Source organism: Oryctolagus cuniculus, chromosome 19, assembly GCF_051225735.1.
Source record: "Oryctolagus cuniculus isolate XC-2025 breed Fujian yellow rabbit chromosome 19, ASM5122573v1, whole genome shotgun sequence".
Taxonomy (NCBI): Eukaryota; Metazoa; Chordata; class Mammalia; order Lagomorpha; family Leporidae; genus Oryctolagus; species Oryctolagus cuniculus.
Window position 1 is genome coordinate 70,945,285 of NC_142885.1, and position 22,589 is coordinate 70,967,873.

The 22,589-nt window shown below is 60.6% G+C and overlaps 2 protein-coding genes across 14 annotated transcripts in view; one reads left to right on the forward strand and one right to left on the reverse strand.

Annotated features, from left to right (window-relative positions):
* CRAMP1 (cramped chromatin regulator 1) overlaps positions 1 to 6,569 on the reverse strand; it is a 56,760-nt gene extending 50,191 nt beyond the window's left edge. For 2 of the 5 annotated variants that reach the window (XM_070064137.2, XM_051830289.3), the window contains exons 1-2: positions 5,782 to 5,937; positions 5,011 to 5,327 (exon numbers count right to left, since the gene is read on the reverse strand). In XM_070064137.2, coding sequence (XP_069920238.2) covers positions 5,011 to 5,327; positions 5,782 to 5,837 — 373 coding nt within the window. In that variant the 5' untranslated portion in view covers positions 5,838 to 5,937. Of the gene's footprint in view, positions 1 to 5,010; positions 5,328 to 5,781; positions 5,945 to 6,441 lie in introns of those variants that run through there. The other 3 variants (XM_089321896.1, XM_089321895.1, XM_051830290.3) reach the window with 3 other exon arrangements.
* A 473-nt stretch (positions 6,570 to 7,042) lies between these two features.
* The window catches only part of IFT140 (intraflagellar transport 140), an 86,656-nt gene continuing 71,109 nt past the window's right edge, over positions 7,043 to 22,589 (forward strand). For 4 of the 9 annotated variants that reach the window (XM_089321889.1, XM_089321892.1, XM_089321893.1 and 1 more), the window contains exons 1-6: positions 7,043 to 7,810; positions 11,806 to 11,983; positions 14,661 to 14,882; positions 20,948 to 21,069; positions 21,154 to 21,296; positions 22,187 to 22,362. In XM_089321889.1, coding sequence (XP_089178015.1) covers positions 11,837 to 11,983; positions 14,661 to 14,882; positions 20,948 to 21,069; positions 21,154 to 21,296; positions 22,187 to 22,362 — 810 coding nt within the window. In that variant the 5' untranslated portion in view covers positions 7,043 to 7,810; positions 11,806 to 11,836. Of the gene's footprint in view, positions 7,811 to 10,990; positions 11,109 to 11,805; positions 11,984 to 14,660; positions 14,883 to 15,018; positions 15,138 to 20,947; positions 21,070 to 21,153; positions 21,297 to 22,186; positions 22,363 to 22,589 lie in introns of those variants that run through there. The other 5 variants (XM_089321887.1, XM_089321890.1, XM_051830267.3 and 2 more) reach the window with 5 other exon arrangements.

Consider the following 22,589-nt stretch of genomic DNA (forward strand, 5'->3'; position numbering starts at 1 on the left):
CAGACATGCTTCTCAACGCCCAGCCCATATGTTTTGCTAAATTCTGTGAGATGTTACAGGCTCCCAGCCCTGGTCACCATGAGCGGCAGAACGACTAGTGAAGGAAAGTGGAGCGGAAGCGTGTCTGAGCTGGAGCAGACATCAGACGCAGAGGAAGAGGCAACACAGTGGCTCCGATGAGGCTGATGAGGGCGCCGCACACCACCCACCTGAAAGCCGGCCACTCCCCCTGCATAGCGAGGCACGTAGCCTGTCCTGCTCAGGTCTGAAAAACGGCGCTGCCTCGGCAGTGGGAAGGAAACAAGATGAATGTTAAAACCAAATCAGCCACGTAACCGCTGCCAGCTGTGGCACCGCCATCCCAGACCCTGGCTGCTCTTCCAAGGCAGAACAGAGTCAGACTTCAGAGAAGAGAACGTGGCTCCACGGGCTCACCACTGCTTCACTTGACAACCCCGAAACACGCAGAAACAGGAAGGTATCCCAAGAGTCGCAGGTGGAAGACAGCCGTGGGCATCTGCGAGAGGCCGCCTTCAGGCCAACAGAGGGCAGAAACACAGGCAGAAGGGCAGAACAGGCTGGCAGAGAGGCACGAGGGAAGACGGACAACTGCTAGCCTGACTGGGCCGGCACAGGGGCTTTCTCTGGGGTGGGAATGGCTTGAGACAAAGGAGAGCAGGACAAACAACCGCTCCACCCGTGGCTGTTTCTGGGACCACAGAGAGGACTTGCGTGGTGAGAAGCCAGCATCCGAGGAACCTGAAGGGAACGCGCAGGACTAGCATCCTAACTGAGCTCTCTGCGAGTCACAACCTGTCTCACTCTCCCATGCCCACAGCAGGTGCTCAGTGACAGCCTGGGGCCCAGTGGGCACAGAGCGGGGCCTCCTTGTTCTCGCTGGGCCCCAGGGCGCTGCACACTGAACCCAGCCTTCCCCCTCAGCCCACTTCACTGCCCAATGTTACCTTGCTTCTCCCAGGCCAGTTCCATCCCACCTGATTGAGACAATTCTAACAACCTCTGCTCTGTCCCGAACCACAGATCTCTGCTACAGACCCCCTCCAGGGCCCGCAGGTGAAGGACACAGCCCCGTGGCTCTGATCTGCCGTCACCCACCTCCACACAGAGAACACCTGCTGTCATCCCCAGCACCCATCTCTGGTTGACCTGGGATGCCCCTACCTCACACAGCACCTCAGGAAGACAAAGTCACCCCCATCTTGCAGAGAAGAAGCAGGGGCACGGGCAGAGCCCATGCCCACAGCGGGCACAGACACAAAGGCCACGGGTGCCAACAGCACGTGTTACACGCACTCAACCACGCTGCTTCACCTTGGCCTCACAGTGCACGGTCATTATGCCCATTTTAGAAACAGGGACACCGAGCTACAAAGCAGGCAAGCCCCAAGGTCCCAGGCAGCAAGAACCAGCCAGAGCCTGACGGAGCTTCCACGCGCTGTGCCACCAGAGCGGCCTGGTCTCGCAGGTGAGGCCTCGCGGGGCAGAAGCTTCAGTTCTGAAGGAAGAAAGCCTGCCTCAAGGCGCCTCCCGCTTGGGAGAGGACGTCACACAGAACTCCCACGACTAGGCCAGAGTCACATGACAACTAAAGGCAGGGGTCAGGTGACCTAACCTGGGTAGACGCGGCGGACGCGGTCAACCCGTCCTGCTCACTGACTGCAGCTTGCTTCCCATGGTGTGTGAGCCCCCTTCCAAGGGCCAGGGACGTCAGAGCCAGCAGTGACGGAAGGTGGACTCAGCAACTGTCCCCGGGACAAGAGGTGCTCACACGAGTCTCTCAGACACCTCACTCGGGCTTAGCTGGAGAGACCTCTGGGGGTCAGCTCACGGGAGCGCGCCTCCAGGCCCCACCGCTCCACACCCCAGCTCAGGGAAGCGGGTGGGGCTTCACCAGGCCCAGGACAGCCCAGGCGCCAACGCCCTTCTGTGCACCTCAGTTCACAGCACACCACAGTTGAGGGGCGGCAGCGCCGGGAAGGTCTCCCCAGGGCCCCTGTGTACCAGCAGCTCCGCTTCAGAGCCCACGTGCGATGCAGGGCACACCAGCCCACTTCCCGCCCTGCTGCTGGACCCACCGGCAGGGCCTGCCAGAGCCCGGCTGTCAGCGTCAGAGGCTTCTGCTCACACAGCCGGCGGCGGCGCTGTGCTCACGTCTGTGACGCTGCCATCTACAGCCACTTCTACCACCTTGGCATCTTCCTGCCTTCGGATCGCCACACCACCCACAGCAAAGACACAATCAAAACCCCAAAGCACACGCCACCAGCGAAAAACAAATTCACAGACCGTCAGGTACTATGGACACCATGTGAGTTTTAACAGTAAGAGAACGCTAGCTCAGCCTTAAAACCTTAAACTCAGCATCTTCATCAGGCCCTCTCCTGACTCGAAGCAAATGAAATCTGTCCAACTCCCAGCTCCAGACCCTGTGAGTGCGGGAATTTTCTGTCCTGCACAGCCGTCACCAGCAGCCCCTCAAGCGGCCTGGCTCACAGCTCTCCTGACCCCCAAGCACAGGGATGTCTGGGCCACACAGCAGGACGCCAGCCTGGACATCACCCTCCACCGCTCATCGCGTCACACAGGGTGTGTGGCTGTGCACTGGACAGAGCCCACGGGAGCACCCCACCTCCTCCTCTTCTCCCCTCCCTCGTCTGAGGGCGTGAGGCACAGCATGACCACACCCCCAGACATGGCATGGGGAAAGGTCACTCGCTGGGCTCGCCTGGAAGAGGAAGCGCAGGGCTGCAGCCTGCCAGGATCTGGTGAACTTCCCACCCCGGGGAGCACGGGCGAGACGCTGAGCCGGTCAGGAGAGAGCGACAGCAGAGGCGGCCGGCATTCTGGCCAACCTCTGCCTGCGCTCTCCCGCAGGCCGGCACGCAGCCCTTGCCCACTACAGCCGATCCACCTTCCGGAGCACTCTGTGCCAACACACTCCCAGTTCCTTCTGGGCCTGAAGGTTTGAGAAAACTTAACTCTCAGCCACAAGCTCACCCAACTCACTTTAAACGCAAGGAACCCAGAATCTAGCAGGCTACGCAGCAGCAGACCCCGCCACGCGGCAGCTCTAGGCAGGCGGGGCCCGCTGCCGGTCCCAACTGCTCTCCAGTGCGGCACCAGTCTCAAAACGCCAGGAAGCTCCGAGCAGCCCACGTGGTGACGGATGCGCGTTATCCCCTTCTACAGACAAGGAAACGGAGGCTCCGAGGTGGGCTGGGTCGCCAAGGCCAGCTGACCCTGAGGTGGCCAACAGCAGCAGCCCTTCTCCCGACCACGTTCTCAGGGAACGTGGTCTGAGACACCACGTGGGAGGAATCGAGCGGATCCACCGAGCTCCGGCGTGCGGGATCTGACTTCCACACGCCTCCGTCTCCACACGCACGCCAAGGCCCAGCGAGGGAGGCAGGGTCTCTGCCACGGCCCCGGGAGCACCTCACAGAGCTCCTGCAGTCATGCCACAGACACGCCAACACGAGCCCGTCCTCCCAGACCCAGTGAAAGCAAGCACGCTCCTGCGACACGCCAACACGAGCCCGTCCTCCCAGACCCAGTGAAAGCAAGCACGCTCCTGCGACGGGAGCCAAACCGGAGCAAGTCCCTGCCCCGCTCCCTCAAAGGCCCTCGAGGCTGCGAAGGGGGACGTCAAGGCGGCCGCTCACGGTCCACGTCTCCTCCAGAGGTCACAGTCTGTCCGACTGCTCATTTCCCAGGACACAGACCCAGCCCCCTGTGGAGATTTCCACTGCGTGCCGGGGCAGGTCTGGGCCTCGCGAGGTCACGAGCAGGGCAGGCTCCCTCTGGCCGCTGATGGAGGTGACTAAGCTGAGCGGGACTCTCCCCGAGGCACAGGCACGAGGGGTGTCCCGGCAGGGTGAGCTGCATCCAGAGTCCGCACAGCCGTGAGCAGCGAGCAGGAAGCCCAGGGCGGGTGGAGTCTCAGAAGCTGTGGGAGGCACAGGAGCTCAAGACCACCGCGGGGCGTGGCTGGTCTCCCACCCCACACCTCCCCCCAGTTCGGCAGCCACGCTCCGGGATGGTTAAGGGGCTGCTGTCCTCGTCTCCCAGGCGAGACACCTGCGGCAGGCCTGTGAGCAGAGTGGCGCTGAGGGGCCAGGGTGGTGGGGCTTCAGACCCCACACACAGCGAGCCCTCCCGGCACCCGCGGCATCCCCACACGGAGGCCCTGCCCACGGCACGCAGGGGGACCTGCAACCAACAGTGAGAGGCTGTTCTACCTAACAAGCTAAGCTGGAAGAGCACGCCGGTGCGTACTGACTCAGTAGCACTCGCGGGCCAAGCCAAACGCCACCGCGGCATCTCCAGGCGCGCTGCCGTCAAAATTCCTCGTCCTCAGGGAGCCTGCTCCCGGGAGGCAAACGCAGGCCAGGGGGACGCGGGAGGCCGGAGCCCCGGCCGGTCTCGGTTCATGCTTGCTTTCAGACACTGCAGAACGACTGGATAAACCTAAACCAACATTTCCCAGGAAACCAGTGAACGCTTTCTCTCAGGCAGAACTCCAGGTGCTGAATTTGCTATTTATAAGCAGTGCTGCGAACCTGCCCTCGATGACAAGGACCCACAGCCACATTCCCGGCTGAGAGCGGCCAATCCCACCGCACAGGCCAGGCTGCGTCCATCTCCCCTACCCGGGCGAGACCCTCCCGGCTGCCCAAAGGAAGGGCCCGCCCGTGCCCTCCACCCCCGCCAGGAAGCCGTGGTCCCCGCCCCTCATGGGGACAGACACCCGCGGGCCGTCCCCTCCTCCGAACCATTGTCCTGGGCTAGCAGCAGCCCACCACCCAGGCCGGAGAGGAGAGTCGCAAGGAGCCTCTGGGAAAAAGCCTGCCTCGGGCTGTTTTCTTTGCCCAAAGAAAGGGTCCTCAGAGCTCACGCCGGGGTCAGCCTGGGGGGGGACGGCGCCCCCAAGCCCCCCGCGGCGCCGCTCCCAGGGCGGGGGGAGGGGCCCGGGTCTCGCGCCCGCCCTACCTTTGCCGCGGGGCCCCGAGCTGCCGCCGCCCACCGCGCCCGGCGGGTCCCGGCGGGGCCTCTTGCTCTGCGGCCGCACGCTGGAGCGGAGGAAGTGGTGCTGGTCCTGGGGGCCGCCGAGCGCCGGCGCCGCGCCGGGGGCCGCGGGGGCGCCGGCCCGGGGGGGCGGCCCGTCGCGCTTTGTGCCGCCGTCCTCGGCCGCGTCCGCGCCGCCGGGCGCGTCTCCGGCCAGCGCCTCCTCCTCGGCCGACCGCTTGCCCAGCTTCTTGAGCCCGACCTCGCCGCCGCCGCCGCCGTCCCCCAGCTTCACTGTCATCCTGCGGCCGGGGAGCAGAGGGCAGCGCCGTGAGCGCCGCGCCGGGCCCGGCAACTTTCTCCGCCCGCGTCCCTCTCAACATGGCCGCCGTTGTTTGTTCCAAATCCGCGCTCGCGCCCGGCCCGCCCGGCCCGCCCGGCCCGCCCCGGCCCGGCCCCCGTGGGCTGCGGGGGCCCGGCCGGCCGAGACCCGCGGCCCGGGCGCCCGGCTGGAGGGGGCGACTGCCCGGCCGCCCGGCGCGGCCCTGCCCCGGAGGGCGCGGGCCCAGCGAGGCGCGGACCGCTCCGTCCCCGCGCCCGCGCCCGCCTACCCTGCGGGGCCTCTGCTCCTGGCCCGGCCCGAGCGCCGGCCTCGCTGCCCGCGCCGCCTCGGCTCGGCCGCGGCCCCAGCCCTCGCCCCTCGCCCGCACCCCGCCCCGCCCCCCGACACGCGCGGGGCTCCCCGGCGCGGCGCACCTGCCCCGCGCGCTGCCCTCGGAGCCCGCCCCGCCGTGGGGCCGGGCAGCCCGCATCGACCCCGGCGCGGGACAGACGCGGGCGCGCCGGGTGGCGCCGCCGACACCGCCATGGTGGCCCAGGGTCGCCGGCCCAGCGCTGGACGCGAGGACCCTCCCCAGGGTGGAGGTGCGTGCCCTGCGCCCCCGGGGGCCACCTCGCGCGTCCCGGCCCAACGGCAGCAGCCTCACGGGGGGACCCGCGTGAAAACTCGGGTCACAACACGCTTCTCGCGTTAACTCGCGGACCCGCTGCCCGGACGCGCCCGCAGCCCAGGGCGCCCAGGCACCGGCGACAGCGCGCGAGCCGGCCCCGCGCCGGCGCCCCACAACGGCCCCGCGCAGCTCGCGGGGCGCTCACCAACGGAGCCCCCCGGGACAGACGCCGGGGCGCGCGGCCTCGCGGCCTGCCCGTCTCCACGGGAGAAACGCACCAACAGCAACAAAACACCCGCAGCCGCGCAGCGGGCCCGGCCCCAGCCCCGCGAACCGCGGCCGCCGGGGCTGCAGGGCGTGGACGGGGCCCGCACCCCACTCCTCACCCCCGCCCCGGGACCCTCCCGGCGGGCTGCGGGTGCAGGACAGCGCCCCGCGCCGCCCCGCGTGACGCCCCTCCGGTCACCTTTTTCATCCACGCCCCGCGGCAGCCTGGCCTCCGGGAGCCCCGGGACGTCCCCCCGGGCGCCCACAGAGCCGGCCGGGCGGAGGAGCCCCGGCCTCCGCGCGGCGGCTGAGGAGAAGCCGGGCCGAGCCGCGACGCCGCTGTGGCCGTGCCGCCTCCGAGGCGGCCGCCGACCGACGCTCTCCTCCCACGGCCCCTGCGCGGGGCACCGGGGGCTGACGCGGGCTGCAGGCGACCGGAGGCCCAACCCGCAGCGCTCGGCAGCAGTTCCGGCTACGGCGGCCGGTGGAGACGCCGGGACGTCGCGCCGGGGCGGGGCGGCCGGGCGCGCGGGACGGGGCGGGGCGACGCGCGCGGGAGCGAGCCCGCACGAGCTTTCCGGCGGGCGCGCCCCCCGTAGCGGCGCTCCCATTGGCCGGCAGCGGGCGCGCGCCGCCGCACGTACGAGCGCGGGGGCGGGCCCTCGACGTGAGTAATGTTGTGACGCCGGCCTGCGCCCGTGCGGGCTGTGCGTCGCTCCGGATTGGTGAGCCGCCAGCCAATAGCGCCAGCTCGGCGCGGTGATTGGCCGCCGCTGTGTTGACGGATGCGTGAGAAGCAAACGCCGCCTCACGCCGTGTGGAAACGGGCGCGAATCCGGTGAAGGGATCCGGCGGGGGGCGCTGGCGCTTCCTCACAGCGAGGGGGCGCTGCGGCGCCGGGTGCTCGTCGTGGCGGCCGACGCGGGTGTGCGGTCCTAGTGTTTGTCAGAGCGGCGGGCCCGACCCCTGTCCCGCAGCCGCGCGCCTCCCCCTCGCCATTGCCCGAGGAGGACGCTCGGGCGCCCCCGGCCCTCTCCGGCGCGCGCCCGCGGGTGTGCGCGCGCGCGGGGCAGCTCTGCCGGACGCGTGTCCGCTCGGTGGGCGATTCCGACGAAGGCTCGGGGCCACCCTGTCCCGAGACCCAGCAGAGCGGGGCCCCCGAGGGCCGCGCCCGCCTCGCCCGACTCGGCGCGGGGCCGCCGGACGCCGCCGACCGCCTTCGGCTCTCCCCGGCCGTCGTCCCGGCAACGCGGCGGCGCGGCCGAGCGAGTCCCGCGGGTCCCGGCCCCGGCGGGCGGCGAGCGGCGTGCGGAGCCCCGGGCGGGCCGGGAGAGCGCGGGGAGACCGAGGCGTGCGCCGGCAGCCCGCGAGCCCGGCGGCGGCCTCGGCCGCGACCAGCGAGACGTCCGGCGTTCCTTCTCCCGGCCGCAGGTTCGTGGCCGGAGCCCGGGCGTCGGCCGGGGGAAGCGACGCGGTCGCGGCGGTCGGGACGTGGCTGTCAGCCCTCCGCCTCGCGCGGCTCGCCCGGTGACTTCGGCCGCGCCGCGGATGCTGACTTGGCGGACGAGGTAGGATGCCCGCGAGAGGACGACGACGGGTGGAAACAGGCGGTCGGGCGGCGCCGGGAGCGCCCTGCTGCCCACCCAGGGCCCGAGCGCGGAGGCGGGCCTGCCCGAGGCCGGGCACCCGCCCCGGAGCGCCGGGAGCAGCCGGAGCGGGGGCAGGCCCGGAGGACCAAGTCCCGAGGGCTCGCGGAGGAGAGAGGTCCTCCCAGCAGAAAAGACCCAGCACGAAAGATGTTGTGAGTGGGCGGGAAGGTGGAGGGGGAGGCATCGCTGTGTTCCCAGATCTGCGTGTGTGACTAGTAGGAAGTCTGTGTACCTTCAGTGAAATTTTAAAAGAGAAAATATTGTTCGCATTCTGTTATCACAGTGTTTGAAGTTGAAAAACAAAACAGGGCAAGTCAAGTTTAATTTGATTCAAGCATGTTAGAATTACCTATCAGAGTACTTACGTCATGTGTAATCATTACAACGAAAATTATGTATTGCTCAGTTTTCAGAGAAATATTTCCGCAAAGTAAACTGGTTAAAGAATGTTCCAGCCGGCGCCGCGGCTCACTAGGCTAATCCTCCACCTTGCGGCGCCGGCACACTGGGTTCTAGTCCCGGTCGGGGCGCCAGATTCTGTCCCGGTTGCTGCTCTTCCAGTCCAGCTCTCTGCTGTGGCCCGGGAGTGCAGTGGAGGATGGCCCAGGTGCTTGGGCCCTGCACCCCATGGGAGACCAGGAGAAGCACCTGGCTCCTGCCTTCAGATCAGCGCGGTGCGCCTGCCGCGGCGGCTATTGGAGGGTGAACCAACGGCAAAGGAAGACCTTTCTCTGTCCTTCTCTCTCACTGTCCACTCTGCCTGTAAAAAAAAAAAAAAAAAGAATTTTCCAGCGGCCAGCGCCATGGTATAGCCAGTGAAGCCGCCGCCTGTGGTGCTGACATCCCGTGTGGGTACGGGTTCACGTCCCAGCTGCTCCACTTCCCATCCAGCTCTGTGCTCTGGCCTGGGAAAGCAGTGGAGGATGCCCAAGTGCTTGGTCCCTGCACCCACGTGGGAGACCTGGAAGAAGCTCCTGGCTTCAGATGTGGCCGTTGTGGTCATTTGGGGAGTGAACCAGCAGATGGAAGACCTCTCTCTCCCTCTGGCTCTACCTCTCTCTGTAACTCTGTCTTTCAAATTAAGTATTAAAAAAGAATGTTTCATAGGATGTAGACCTTTGTCTAGATGCAAAACATTGAAGCTCGTCATAAAAGGTTTCCGTGTGGGCGTTTGGCCTCTTGATTGGGACACCTGCCTCCCCATCACAGCGCTCGGGTCTGATTCCAGCTCCCTGTAACGCACCTGCAAGGCAGCAGGCGGTGGCTCAAGAACTGGGGTCGCCGCCACCCGCGTGGCACACCCAGCTGGAGTCTGAGGCTCCTGGCTTCAACGTAGCCAGTCCCCAGCTGTTGCAGGCGTTTGGGGAGTTAACCAGCAAGTAGGAGATCGATCTCTGTCTTCCAAGTAAAATGAAAATAAATGTTTAAAGAACGTTTCCGGAACAGAGATTTGGGAGCAGTGGTGAGTCACTGCTTGGGACACTGGGGCCCACATTCGAGGGCCTGGTGGCTCTGCTTACCCGCCAGCTTCCTGCTGCTGCATCCCTGGGATCCAGCTGATGGGTCTGGTGCTTGAGTCGCTGCCACCCGTGTGGCAGACCCAGATGGAACTCTGGACTCCTGGCTGTGGCCTGGCCCAGCCCTGGCTGTTGTGGGCATTTGGGCAGTGGAAATGGGAAGCCAGTGGAAGAGCTGTCTGCTCCTCTTTCTCACTGACTTTCAAATAAAATTAACATAGATAAAAATTTTCGGAAAGGTCCTTTTGCTAATTTTGTTTTATTTGACAGATAGAGTTAGACAGTGAGAGAGAGAGACAGAAAGTTTCTTCCCTCAGTTGGTTCACCCCCCAAATGGCCACCAAGGCCGGAGCTACACCAATCTGAAGGCAGGAGCCAGGTGCTTCTCCTGGTCTCCCATGGGGTGCAGGGCCCAAGCACCTGGGCCATCCTCCACTGCACTCCCCCGCCACAGCAGAGAGCTGGCCTGGAAGAGGGGCAACTGGGACTAGAACCCGGTGCCCACATGGGATGCCTGTGCCGCAGGTAGAGGATCAACCAAGTGAGCCATGGCGCCGGCCCTGCTAATTTTTAAGAAATCTTTTTTTTTTAAGATTTATTTTATTTATTTGAAAAAGTAACAGAGGTAGAGACAGAGAGAGAGGTCTTCCATCCACTGGTTCACTCCCCAGATGGCCGAAACGGCCCGAGCTGCGCTGATCCAAAGCCAGGAGCCTCCTCCTGGTCTCCCACGCGGGTGGGTGGACTTGGGCCATCTTCTGCTGCTTTCCCAGGCCAAAGTAGAGAGCTGGATTGGAAGAGGAGCGGCCGGGACTAGAACCGGCACCCATATGGGATGCCGGCGCTTCAGGCCAGGGCCTCAAACCACTGTGTCACAGCGCCCGCCCCGAGAAATCTTTTTTTGAGAGACAGTCATGGAGAGAATTCCCATCTGCTGTTCATTCCCCCAGTGCCGGTGTTGGCTGGAGAAGCCAGGAACTCCATCCGGGTCTCCCCGGGGGTGTACGGGTCCAGGCCCTTGAGCCCCCACTTGCTGCCTTCCGGGGTGTGCATTAGCAGGAAGTTGGATCAGAAGTGGAGGAACTGGAGCTGGACCAGGCGCTCCAGTATGGGGTGTGCTGTCCCGAGCAGCGTCGTAACTGCCCCGGCTTTCCGTTCTCGGAGCGCATGCCCAGAAGTGGACCTGCGGGGCCCCAGCAGCAGCGCCGTCTTACATTCCCCAGCAGGAGTGCACAGGGTCTCCGGCTGAGGGCGTTTGGGCAGCGGGAGAACTGGCCAGCACAGTGCTGTTGTTCTGGTAGCTCTTGTGTTGGTATGAAGCTGGCCCACACGCACTCTCCTCTGCCTCCCACACTGACCTGGGGTGGCCCGTCAGCCATCTCCCCTGAGCTTCTGCCTCTTCTGGAACAGGGTGGCACCTGTCTGTCCCAGGCCTGCAAGGAAGAGTGAAAGGTTGCTGAAGTTGGCAGCACAAGCCCGGGGGCGGGGGCGGGGGCGGGGGGGCGCAGGTTAGAAGACAGTCTCCCCGGACTCTGTCTTTTTTTTTTTTTTTTTTTTTTTTTTTTTTTTTTTTTTTTGACAGGCAGAGTGGACAGAGACAGACAGAGAGAGAAAGGTCTTCCTTTGCCGTTGGTTCACCCTCCAATGGCCGCCGCTGCAGCCGGTGCACCGCGCTGATCCTGGCAGGAGCCAGGAGCCAGGTGCTTTTCCTGGTCTCCCATGGGGTGCAGGGCCCAAGCACCTGGGCCATCCTCCACTGCACTCCCTGGCCATAGCAGAGAGCTGGCCTGGAAGAGGGGCAACCGGGACAGAATCCGGCGCCCCAACCGGGACTAGAACCCGGTGTGCCGGCGCCGCAAGGTGGAGGATTAGCCTATTGAGCCACGGCGCCGGCTTCCGGACTCTGTCTTGTGGACTCTAATGGAGGGACTCATCCGTCTGCCAGGACCTGGGGCGGGGCAGGGGGTGGGGGAGGTTAGAAGACAGTCTCCCGCTTTATGCTCTACCAGAATTTGGGGACTTTTTCCCTACGCAGGTACTCTCCAGTGGAGCAGTTTGCTTTTTGAAAATTTTGCTGAGAAAAGATGAATTATCCTCATTGTCATTGGAATAAAAATCACCAAGCACAGAGGGTGGGCTGTGGGGTACGGGGCCTGCATGCTGTGGAGTCTGTTTCCGTCACACCCCATGACATCCCAGGCCCAGTCCCTTGTCTCTAGTTTTGTGTTTTCTCCTGGTTGGAGATGCATTCCACATGTCGTGGCCTGCACCGGTTCAGAGAGACATTGTCCAGCGGCCCAAGGTTGCAGGATGGTGGATCTGTGGTCTGTCGGTTCTGAGACTGTACAGCCTGGTGTGTGTTTAAAACCCCTGGACTCTGTGCTTTTGCCCATGCAGGTTTCGACTCTGAGCAGGTGTGTGTCCCGTCATGGCCCTCTATTTTGACCACCAGCTCGACGCCCGGGATGCAGCGGGGGCCCCTTCTCACATCAGTTGGCACCCCGTCCTCCCGTTCTTGGCGGTGGCTTCCAAGGGCACCACCTCAGGAGGCATCGTGGACACCTATCTGGAGCAGGTAATCTGGCAGCTGTGGGTCTGCCCTCAGCAGCTTCTGCCTCTTGTATTTCATGGCTCTTTGGTCCTGTGTGTGCCTGTATGTGCATGTACCACACAGGTGTGTACACATGTGTGTGAGGTCTGGTCACACACGTGCATGCATTGTGTGAGGTCTAGTTGTGTGTGCATACACGTGTGTGTGAGGTCTAGTCACGTGTGGTCTAGTCATGTGTGTGCATGTGTGTGAGGTCTAGTCATGCATGTGTGCACATGTGAGGTCTAGTCACGTGTGTGCGTGCACATGTGAGGTCTAGTGTGCGCGTGTGAGGTCTAATCACGTGTGTGCGTGCACATGTGAGGTCTAGTCGTGTGCGCGTGTGAGGTCTAATCATGCAAGCTTATGCATGTGTGTGAGGTCATGCGTGTGCATGCATGTATGTGAGGTCTAGTCACGTGTGTGTTTAGATCTGTGCCAGCTTTTTTTTTTTTTAAGGATTTATGTATTTATTTGAAAGGCAGTTACAGAAGATTAGAGAGAGACAGAGACCTTCTAGCTGCTGGTTCACTCCCAGATGATCACAACAGCTGGGGCTGAGCCAGGCCAAAGCCAGGAGCCGGGGCTCCCTGCAGTTATCATGTATGTGGAAGGGACCAAGCTCCTGGGTCGTTGTCCACTGCTTTCACAGGCACATGAGCAGGAGCCTGGGTCAGAAGGGGAGCAGCTGGGACTTGAGCTTTTTCATGAAGAAAAAATCATGAAAACAAATCATACCTGTCATTAGTTCCCACTGAAATCCAAATTCCCAGTGTTACAGAGCCCTGGTATGTGGACCTCTCTATTTTCCTAAAGGATATTTTTTTTTCTTTGAAAGACAGAGTTACAGAGACGGAGGGAAAACAGAGAGCGAGCTTCTAACTGCTAGATTATTCCACAAATCACCACAAAGCCTGGGGCTGAGCCAGGCTGAAGCCAAGAGCCTGGAACTCTGTCCTGGTCTTGACCTGCATGGCAGGGTCCAAGCACTGAGCCCATCTTTTACTTCTTTCCCAGGTGCATCAGCAGGGAGCTGGATCACAAATGGAGCAACTTGGGGCCAGCGCTGTGGCAAAGCAGGTTAGCGCCCTGGCCTGAAGCTCTGGCATCCCGTTTGGGCACTGGTTCGAGACCTGGCAGCTCCACTTCCGATCCAGCTCTCTGCTGTGGCCTGGGAAAGCAGTAGAAGATGCCCAAGTGCTTGGACCCTGCACACATGTGGAAAACTGACAAGAAGCTCCTGGTTCCTGGCTTTGGATTGGCACAGCTCCGGCCCTTGCGGCTAATTGGGGAGTGAACCAGCAGATGGAAGACACCTCTCTCTCTCTCTCTCTCTCTCTGCCTCTCTTCTGTCTGTGTAACTCTTTCAAATAAATAAAAATCTTAAAAAAAAAAAAAATAAGGTTTCATTGGGACCCAGTCACAGCCATGGGAATGCTTGGCTGTGAGTATGGTTCGCTCTCTGGACAAGCCAGGATGCACATTACCACGAAGCAGAAATTAGAAGTGGAGGTGGGACTCAGACCTAGGCCCTGCAGGACAGGATGTGGTTGTCCCAGGTGGCAGTGTAACCACTTCACCCAGCAGCCTCCCTCAGGAGTTTTTGAAAGTAGGGGCTGGCATTGTGGTCATTGCAGCCATCTGGAGAGTGAACCAGCAGGTGGAAGATCTCTTTCTCTGTTTCTCTATAACTCTGCCTTTTAAATAAATATTTAACAACAACAACAACAAAACACAAATAAGATGCCGATGCTGTGGCGTATCAGGTAAAGCCACCACCTGCAGTGCCGGCATCTCATATGGGCACCAGTTTGTGTCCCAGCTGCTCCACTTCTGATGCAGCTCTCTGCTGTGGCCTGGGGAAGCAGTGGAAGATGCCCAAGTCCCTAGGTCCCTGCACCCGCGTGGGAGACCTGGAATAATCTGGCTCCTGGCCCAGCTCTAGCCGTTGCAGCCAACTGGGGAGTGAACCAGCGGATGGAAGACTGACTGACTCTCTCTCTCTCTCTCTCTCGCCTTTGCTTCTCTGTATCTCTGATTTTCAAATAAATAAATAACTCTAAAAATTTTTTTTTTCTAAGAAGTGGCTGCCACCAGGGCCAGCTTTGTAGGGCAGAGGGTTTAGCCATTGCTTGCAGTGCAGCATCCCATGTCGGAGCCCAGTTTGTGTCCCAGCCACTCTGCTTCCTACCCAGCTTTTTACTGATGTGCCGGGAAGACAGCAGATCATGGCCAAGTACTTGAGTCTCCGCCACCCACAAGAGAGACCAGGATGGGATTCCTGGCTCTCTTTCAAATAAATAAATCTCCTTTTAGAAAATATTTTTGTGTTTATTTGAAATATAGAGAATTAATCTTCCATCCACTAGTTCACTTCCCAGATGGCCACAGTGGCCAGGTGGCAGCCAGGGGTCTGGAGCTTTGTCTGGGTCTCCCACATGAGTGGATAGACCCAAGCACTTGGGTTGTCTTATGCTTTTCCTGGCCATTAGCAGGGAGCTGGATTAGAAGTAGAGCAGCCATTACACTGGGGCGTACATGGTTTGCCAGCCTTACAGGCAGTGGCTCTTTCTGCTATGCCGCGACATCAGCCCCAAATAAATAAGTCTTAAAGTGGCTGCCACTCCCTATAACACTGGATTTTACCTCTTGTCCCACGTAGGGTCAGCGTGTGCTCGATACACATATTGAGAGGCCATCCCAGGTCACTGTGCTGTGCTGGCACCCAACGCGGCTGATCCTGGCTGTTGGCTGGGAGATGGGAGAAGTGACGGTGTTTAACCAGCAGGACAGGGAGCAGCACGCCGTCCCCATGATGCACACCTCCGCCGTCACCGTCCTCAGCTGGAGCACCAGTGGGAGCTGCCTCGTGTCCGGGGACAAGGTGAGTGAAGCCTGGTGGCGAAGTCCCTGACCGAGCTCTGGCAGGTGTCACAGACTGCCTTGAAGTGTGCGATTGCCAAATGTGGTTGCAGAATTGATTTTATACTGGAAACAAGACTTGGGAATGTCTTTCCCAGAACCCCACGGTGACCAGGTTGTGTCTGCGGTTCTGAAATGGAGCTCTGTCGAGAAGTTGCACTCAGACACTGGGAGACTGACTCCAGCGCTGTCCCTCTCACACCCTCAGGTCCCTCAGGTCCGTGAACACGCCAGGAGTCCCTAACTCTGTCTGTCTCAGTCTTGCCCAGCGCCCAGGGGACCTGTGGTAGTGCAGAGACAGCTTTTGTCATCGCAGCTTGGGGAGGAGTCTCCTGGCATCTCGTGGATGAGGGAGGCTGGGGGTGCTGTGCAGGGGAGGCCCCCGGGGTAGGGAGTGATCTGCCAGCTCGTTTGACCCACAGAGATTGCACGTGTGTCCCTGTGTGGTAACTGTGGGTGACACGCTTCCAAACCGCAGATTCACAGCTGTGCTCATCTGAAATGCAGCCCTGCCAGCGTGCGCTTTGCCACCCTCCAGACACGTGGCTGCTTAGCATCTCCCGTGTCTTCAGACACACACAAATGCATTCTTTCTTTAACTGGTTTTTCTTTCCTTTTTAATTATTTGAGAGGCAGAGATAGACTTATTTGAAAGACAGAGAGCAGTCCCGTCCACTGGTTCACTCCGCAAATGCCTGCAACAGCCGGGTGTGGGCCCAGCCGTAGCTGGATATTCGTGCTGTCATAGGAACCCAATTACTGTGTCATCTGCACTGCCCCCCAGGCTGTGCATTGCGGGAGGCCAGAGTCAGGATCCAGGAGTTTACCCCAGCCGCTGCTTTGTGAGTCCCCTCCAGGCTCGGCTGCGGGTCCCCTTTCCTCACACGGCACGGATCCTTGAGAGGAGCTGACGGAACAGTGAGGAGCACCCCGTCCTTTGCACAGCTCCTCCTGCCTCCTGCCTCCTGCCCCCCGAATATGTTCTTCGAGTAACTAGGATTTGTCGCAGGCATTATGAGCCTTTTTAACTTTATTTTTTAAAGAGTTGTTTGTTTATTTGAAAAGCAGAGTGATAGCGAGGAAGAGAGAGATCTTCCATCTTTTGGTCCACTAGATGGCTGTTGTGGCCAAAGCCAGGAGCCTGGAACCCCATCTGGGTCTCCCCAGTGGGTGGCAGGGCCCGCGCACTCGTCACCGCTGCTTTTCCAGGTGCGGTGGCAGGGGCTGGGTTGGCAGTGGAGCTCCGGTGTGGGACAAGCACAGCCTGGCCTGCTGACCCCGGTGCCAGGCCCACGCTGTGGTTCTTACTCCTGCGTGCGTGTGCGCCAGTCTCCTGGCCAGGACGTCCTACCGCATGACCACAATGCGGGGTCAGCTCAGGAAGTCCAGTGCGGTGCAGTACCGTTATCCCAGGGCGTGCTTCCCAGCCAGTTCCTCCTCCACACGGTCAAGTGTTGCATTCCACTTTCATTTCTGTCTCTCTCTCTCTCTCTCTCTCTCTTTCATGAAATGGTGAAATTTTGCAGAGTCTGCAACTTTGTAGAATGCTTTGTAGCATGTCCCTCAGTTTAGATGTGTCCGTCTCCTCATGAGACGATCAGATAAAGCACTTTGTGCCAGAGTCACAGAGGACATTGTCTGCCTGCTTGTTTTCCTGATTATTTTTTTAAAGATAGTGCAACACTGCACGACACAGTACACACACACACAGCACAACACACACCACGCACATAACACAACAGCAACACAGCACAACATAGCACACAGTACACACAACATACAACATACACAGCACACAACACAACACACAGTGCACATAGCACACACAGCAAACACAAAAACCACACACAGCACACACAACAGAGCACACACATGACACACAGTACACACACACGGTACATACACACAGCACACACACAGTACATACACAAAGCACACACACAGCACATAGCACACACAGCACACACACACAACAGAGCACACACATGACACACAGCACACACACACAGCACATAGCACACACAGCACACACACTACACACAGCACACACACACAGCACACACAACATATAGTACACACAGCACAGCACACACACAGCACACACAGCACAGGCAGCGCAGCGACGGTCTCTCCCCACAGGGGCACCAGAGGGTCAGGCCTAGCTAGAGAAGCAGACTGGTAGAGCCGCCTCGTTGTCTGCGATTCTTTCTGTCGGCAGTGAGTGTCGCCGCCTCGTTGTCTGCGATTCTTTCTGTCGGCAGTGAGTGTCGCCGACAGTTTTTGTGCTGGTTTTCTGTCCATGTTTGCCTGTTTTTCTATCAAGTTCTCGTGTTTGGGTGGTTTTTCTTATTTTCCATTCAGTTCCCACCTAATGACTTTTTGTGTCCCATATTCCTGCGTCCCCGATCTTTCCCCCTCCCTGCTGTTAGGGTCTGCAGATTTGCCGTGGGGATACGGTAATGCCAGGCCACTAGTCTCATCACTGTCATCTTGACCGTATTAAGAAACAGCTAACAAAATAGTTGGCTAAGGCATCAAATGGAGCCCAGGTGTGAGCCAGCCATCTCCTGCGAGTTAGACTACTTAAGAGCAGAAACACTCGTCCTTCTAGGAGGATCCGAGGTGCTGGGAGCGATTGAAGAACGGGAAGAGAGGCCGTCAGGAGTAGCCAGAAGACACTGCCCAGAGGCCTGTCCCGGCGCCCATGGAGCTAACCCAGAGCAGCTGCAGCAGGAGGGGCCTTTGGGCATCCCACAGCTGGACGAGAGTGTGGCTGGCTTCGGGAGGACCTGCTCCTCCTCCGTCCCTGAGCGTCAGCCAGCGCGTGCTCAGTGCTCGCATCTGCGCCTTCAGCAGGGTTTGGGGTGTTCAGGCTCCAGAAACAGACCCGGGGTGGGGTCGCCCAGTAAGTGTCCACCAGAAGTCCCATCAGGAGTCCAGGAGTTGGTTACCTGCCCAGCCACCCACCTCCTCCTAGGATTCCCCCGCCCTGATCCCTGGCAGGCAGGTCAGCGAGGGGCTTGCGAGTGGTGCACTGTCAGAGCACCGGCGTGCCAGTGCCTGTGAAGTGATGCGGTCTGGAGCATTCTGGTGTCCTGCTGGTCCCTGCTGCCCCAGATCCTGCTCTGCCTGGCTCCGGGGACTTCTCCGGGCAGCTTGGCTGCAGGTCTGATTGTATAAATGCACTGTGTGAGGTGACGTGGAATTCACACACAGTGAGGACAGCCCTGAACACACAGGCTCACCCTTGGGTGTGAGAGGTGCAGAAAAGTAAGGTGTGGAGAGACACCAGGCAGAGCGGGTGCCGCAGAGGCGGCCGACAGCCTGTCTCCTCCTGAGTCTCGGCCTCCGTGAAGCCCGCCGTCCTGGCTCGTCAGACAGGAACCTGAGGGCAGGAGTCGTTGCTGGTTGCATCTTTGGCACGCCCTCCCCGCCAGTCGGTGGAGGTTTAGCTCCGACTCCCGGCGTCCACACCTGTCTTTGGCTCGGAACGAGGCGTGTGCGTCCCTCTGAGCAGAAGCCACTGCCTGCGGCACAGACGCCGTCCTCGTGGCCGTCCATGGTCGCCTCCTGAGCAGTAGCCTGGCCGCGCAGACGGCCGTGTCTGGTGGCGCCCCGGGGACTGGCTTTGGTGCCCGGCTTGGCCGAGCTGATGAAGCTTGCTCAAGTCACTGCCGCGGGGCGGGGGGAGGGGGGGAGGCTGGCACAGGGCAAGGGGTCACCTTTGTTTTCTCTTTGTGGTTTCGTCTCACTATGGGGGCATTCTTTTAAAAATGTTTGTTGGAAAAGGGCTTATGCAACACAAGCATGCTTTTCTGCATATCCCCATGACACTGCAGAGTGAAGAACCATCTGTCAGCGTTGGTAGTGTGGGTGCCCGCACTTGCCTTGCAAAGGCTTCCCTGGACGTCCGTTGTAGCTGAGCTGGTTTAAAGTCCTGTTGTAGAAACGGTGCTACCCAGCGAGGGGGGGGGCAGGAGAGCCTGCAGCCTTGGAGAGCCTGGGCTCCACAGCACAGGAGCAGGGCCATGGATTTGGTCACAGGCTGCCTGCTGCTGGCCAAGCCTCGCTTGTCCCCCCTCCCCCGTCACAAAGCCCTGCTTCCTCAAGCCCCCATAGCCTTTGAGCTCGGGATCAGGGACGCTGACGACCATAGAATCGAGCACGCCTGGGAACCTGGCTCTTGCTTACGGGTCTTCCCCTCCAGTAATGAACCAGCACTCCGCGGAGAAATGGCTGGCTCAGAGACTGGCAGTACAGCGAGACTGGAAACTTTCAGAGTGCCAGGAAGTTGGGGTGTGCTCGCGAACCAGCACCACCCTCACAGTGGGCTTTCATCAGAGGGACCCAGGAGCCAACCAGAAAGCTCCCGGAGACCAAAGCAGGAACCAAATAAATGAAACGGTGTTGGACAGTCCAGTGTAGATCAATATCTCTAAGCCCACATGGGTACAAGGGTGTGATTGAATAAAAAGTCGGGGTGGAGAAGAGACAGCCTCTCTTGCTGAAGAAGCCCACATCGTTTGCATTCACCCCCCACCTGTGAGGAGGTGGCCCCGACCCCCCCTTGCCCATGTGCTGCGTACAGCGATGTCCTCCAGGGAGCATAGGACGTGATAGGCAGTGGAGACACCAAAGGCACGACCCGGCCAGGCCATCAGGGTCAGCAGCAGCGGGTCGGGGGGCAGAGGGAACCCTCGACAGGACGTGAGGAGGAGGTGCTGCCCCTCCCCGCTCCCCCTCTGCAGACCACAACCCACTCAGGTCCAGGGAAGCGTCACACAAGCCCCAGCACGGGGGCAGCCCACGGGTGCCCAGCAGCACTGCTCACGGCCACACAGCTCCCACACGGGGGTCTGAGAACCGTCCCAGCCCAGAGCAGACAGGACGACGACGTCTCGGGGGCCCCAGGCGGGGCCCGCAGGGAGAGCTGGGGGCCGGGGACAGGAAGCATGGGCTGTAGTCAGTAGTAATGCGACAGGGTTGGTTCCTTGGCCGGGGACAGGAAGCATGGGCTGTAGTCAGTAGTAATGCGACAGGGTTGGTTCCTTAATTCTAAGAAATGTGCTACCTGGGGCCAGCACTGTGGCGCAGCAGGCTAAGCTGCCACTTGGGACGCTGGCATAGCGAGATGAGACCACCAGTTCAGATCCTTACTGCACCACTTCCACTTCAGCTCCCTGCTGATGCACCTGGGAAAGCAGTAGATGTGACAGTAGAAGTGGAAGTGCTGGGGTTCCAGCCACCCACATGGAAGACCCCCGTGGAGCTCCAGTCTCCTGGCTTCAACCTGGCTCTGCCCCAGCTGTTGAAGCTCCTCGGGGAGTGAAGCAGTAGATGCAAGATCTCTCTGTCTGTGGGGGGCGGTCTCTCTCTCTCTCTCTCTCTCTCTCTCTCTCTCTCTCTCTCTTTGCCTTTAAAATAAGCACATAAATAAATAAGGGGGGAGAAAAAAGAAATGCACCCCACTGTTTCATGATCTGGTAGAGGAAACTGGTGTTGTATCTGGGATGCTCTACACTGTATTTGCAGTTTTTCTGAAAATCTCAAGTTATTCTAAAATATAAAAATCCTGAAAACGGAACTCTGTTGGGAATACAGGTGGGGAGAGAGTGCATAGCAGGGATTCTGACTCTTTCCTTAAAGGCTTTTGACTTAAACGTTAGAGATTTTTGCCGTGCATGTGTTGAAGGTCTGTAAGGACGTTCGGTGCAGTGGTCAGTGTTGCACCGGGATACCACATCCCGTATCCGAGTGCCCAGCTCTTCTGATTCCAGCTGGTGCACATCCCAGGAAGGAGCCCCGATGGCCCAAGTGCTTGGGTCCCTGCCACCCACGTGGGAGACCTGCGTATAGTGCCCAGCCCTGACTCCTGGGGCATTTGAACAGTGAAGCAGTGGACGGCCAGTGTCTCTGTCTGTCTGCCTTTCCAATAAATAAGATAAGTGAAAAGAAGTGTTGAGGAGCACCCGTGTCGTCCTGCGCTGTGCGTGGGTGGGTGCAGCACTGACGACGCCGGTTTTCCAGCTCGGGGCTCTGCTCTTGTGGAGACTGGATCAGAGGGGTCGAGTCCAAGGAGCGCCTCTGCTGAAGCACGAGTATGGAAAACACCTCACGCGCTGCATCTTCCAGCTTCCCCCTCCTGGCGAGTAAGCGCGGGGCTCCCGGGGGTGGTGGCACCGGCCCCGGGGGGCAGCGGAGGGCCCCGACTGCAGTGCTGTGTTTACTTGCAGGGACCTGGTCCAGCTGGCCAAGGCGGCCGTGAGTGGCGATGAAAAGGCCCTGGACATGTTTAACTGGAGGAAGAGTGGCTTGGGGAGCTTCCCGAAGATGGGCTCCCACGAGGGGCTGTCGTTCTTCGTCAGTCTGGCCGATGGTGCGGGTCTTGGCTGGCCTTTCGGGGAGGCAGAGGATCCTGGGGGTTCGCACAAGCGCTGCTAGCGGCTGCGCACGGGCCATCCTTGGGGGCTGCACCGTCGGCCTGGCTGTGTGTGTCCTGCTTCTAAGGAGGGAGGACAGGAGCTGCCCCGTGTCTGTGTTCGAGGGGCTCTCGCCCGGGAGCTTCTTGCAGTGGCCACTCCCTGGCTGCCAGGCCCAGCGGCCATAGAGCAGAGGCTGTGGGAGGGTCTGTGTGACGCTCCCTGGGTTGTAAGTCTGCACTCATCGAGCGGCCGCTGTGTGCCAGGGCCTCCTGCCCACGGCTCCCCCACCAGCCTGCCGTCACGTGCGCTTGTTGCAGCCTCTGCGTACCCTCGGAGTTCACCTTTGGGCGTCTGACGAGGAGCCTCGCCAGGTGCTTCTGCAGGGCAGCACGCGGGAGCCAGACTCCTGAGAGCTCCCAGGCCTTCTCCCAGCTCTGAAGCCCAGAAAGGCAGGGAAGAGCAGGAGTGATGTGGGGCCAGGGCTGGAGAAGGAGGGGGGGCCAGGCAGGGAAGAGCAGGAGTGATGCGGGGCCAGGGCTGGAGAAGGAGGGGGCCAGGCGGGGAGCTGCCGGAGAGCCAGCAGCATGGCGGACAGCGCAGCAGTAACATTCGAGGGGACAGAGCGGTGGCCGTGGTGAGGGTCCTCCTTGACCCTGCGTCAGTGTGAGTGTGCCTGGTGTTCGTAGACAGATACAGAGTGTGACTGTCACGGTTCAGAGATGGCAGCCTGCGAGGTCACATACAAATGCTCTCTTTTTAAATTCTTAGCGTGAAGATGTTTTGTTTTGAAAGTGTCTTTGGTGGATAGAAACAGCTGCTTGCTGACACACGCTTGTGCTCCCAGGGACCGTGCACTACGTGGACAAGAAAGGCAAGACGGCATGCGTGGCATCCACAGATGGCTCCATCCAGACCATGTTCTACATCGAGAAAAGAGAGGCGCTGGTGGTGGTCACGGAGAACCTTCTGCTGTCCCTGTACACGGTGACGCCTGCCGGTGAAGCAGCAGAAATGATGAAGGTAGTTGGGAGAGTGGTCCTGGTGGCACTGAGAGCCCTGCTCTGGCTGCCCTCTGCGGGAGTTAGCAAGGCCGAAAAGGTGTTGGTCTAACGTAGCCGTTGACCATCGGATGCTTAGCTCGTGTGAGAACCAAGGAGGAGATCGCTGGTGTGGCCAGGCAGCCGTGGGCAGTGGGAGACGCCTGTGCCCTCGCCTTGCGACAGCTCTCCACCTTCACAGCAGGGGAG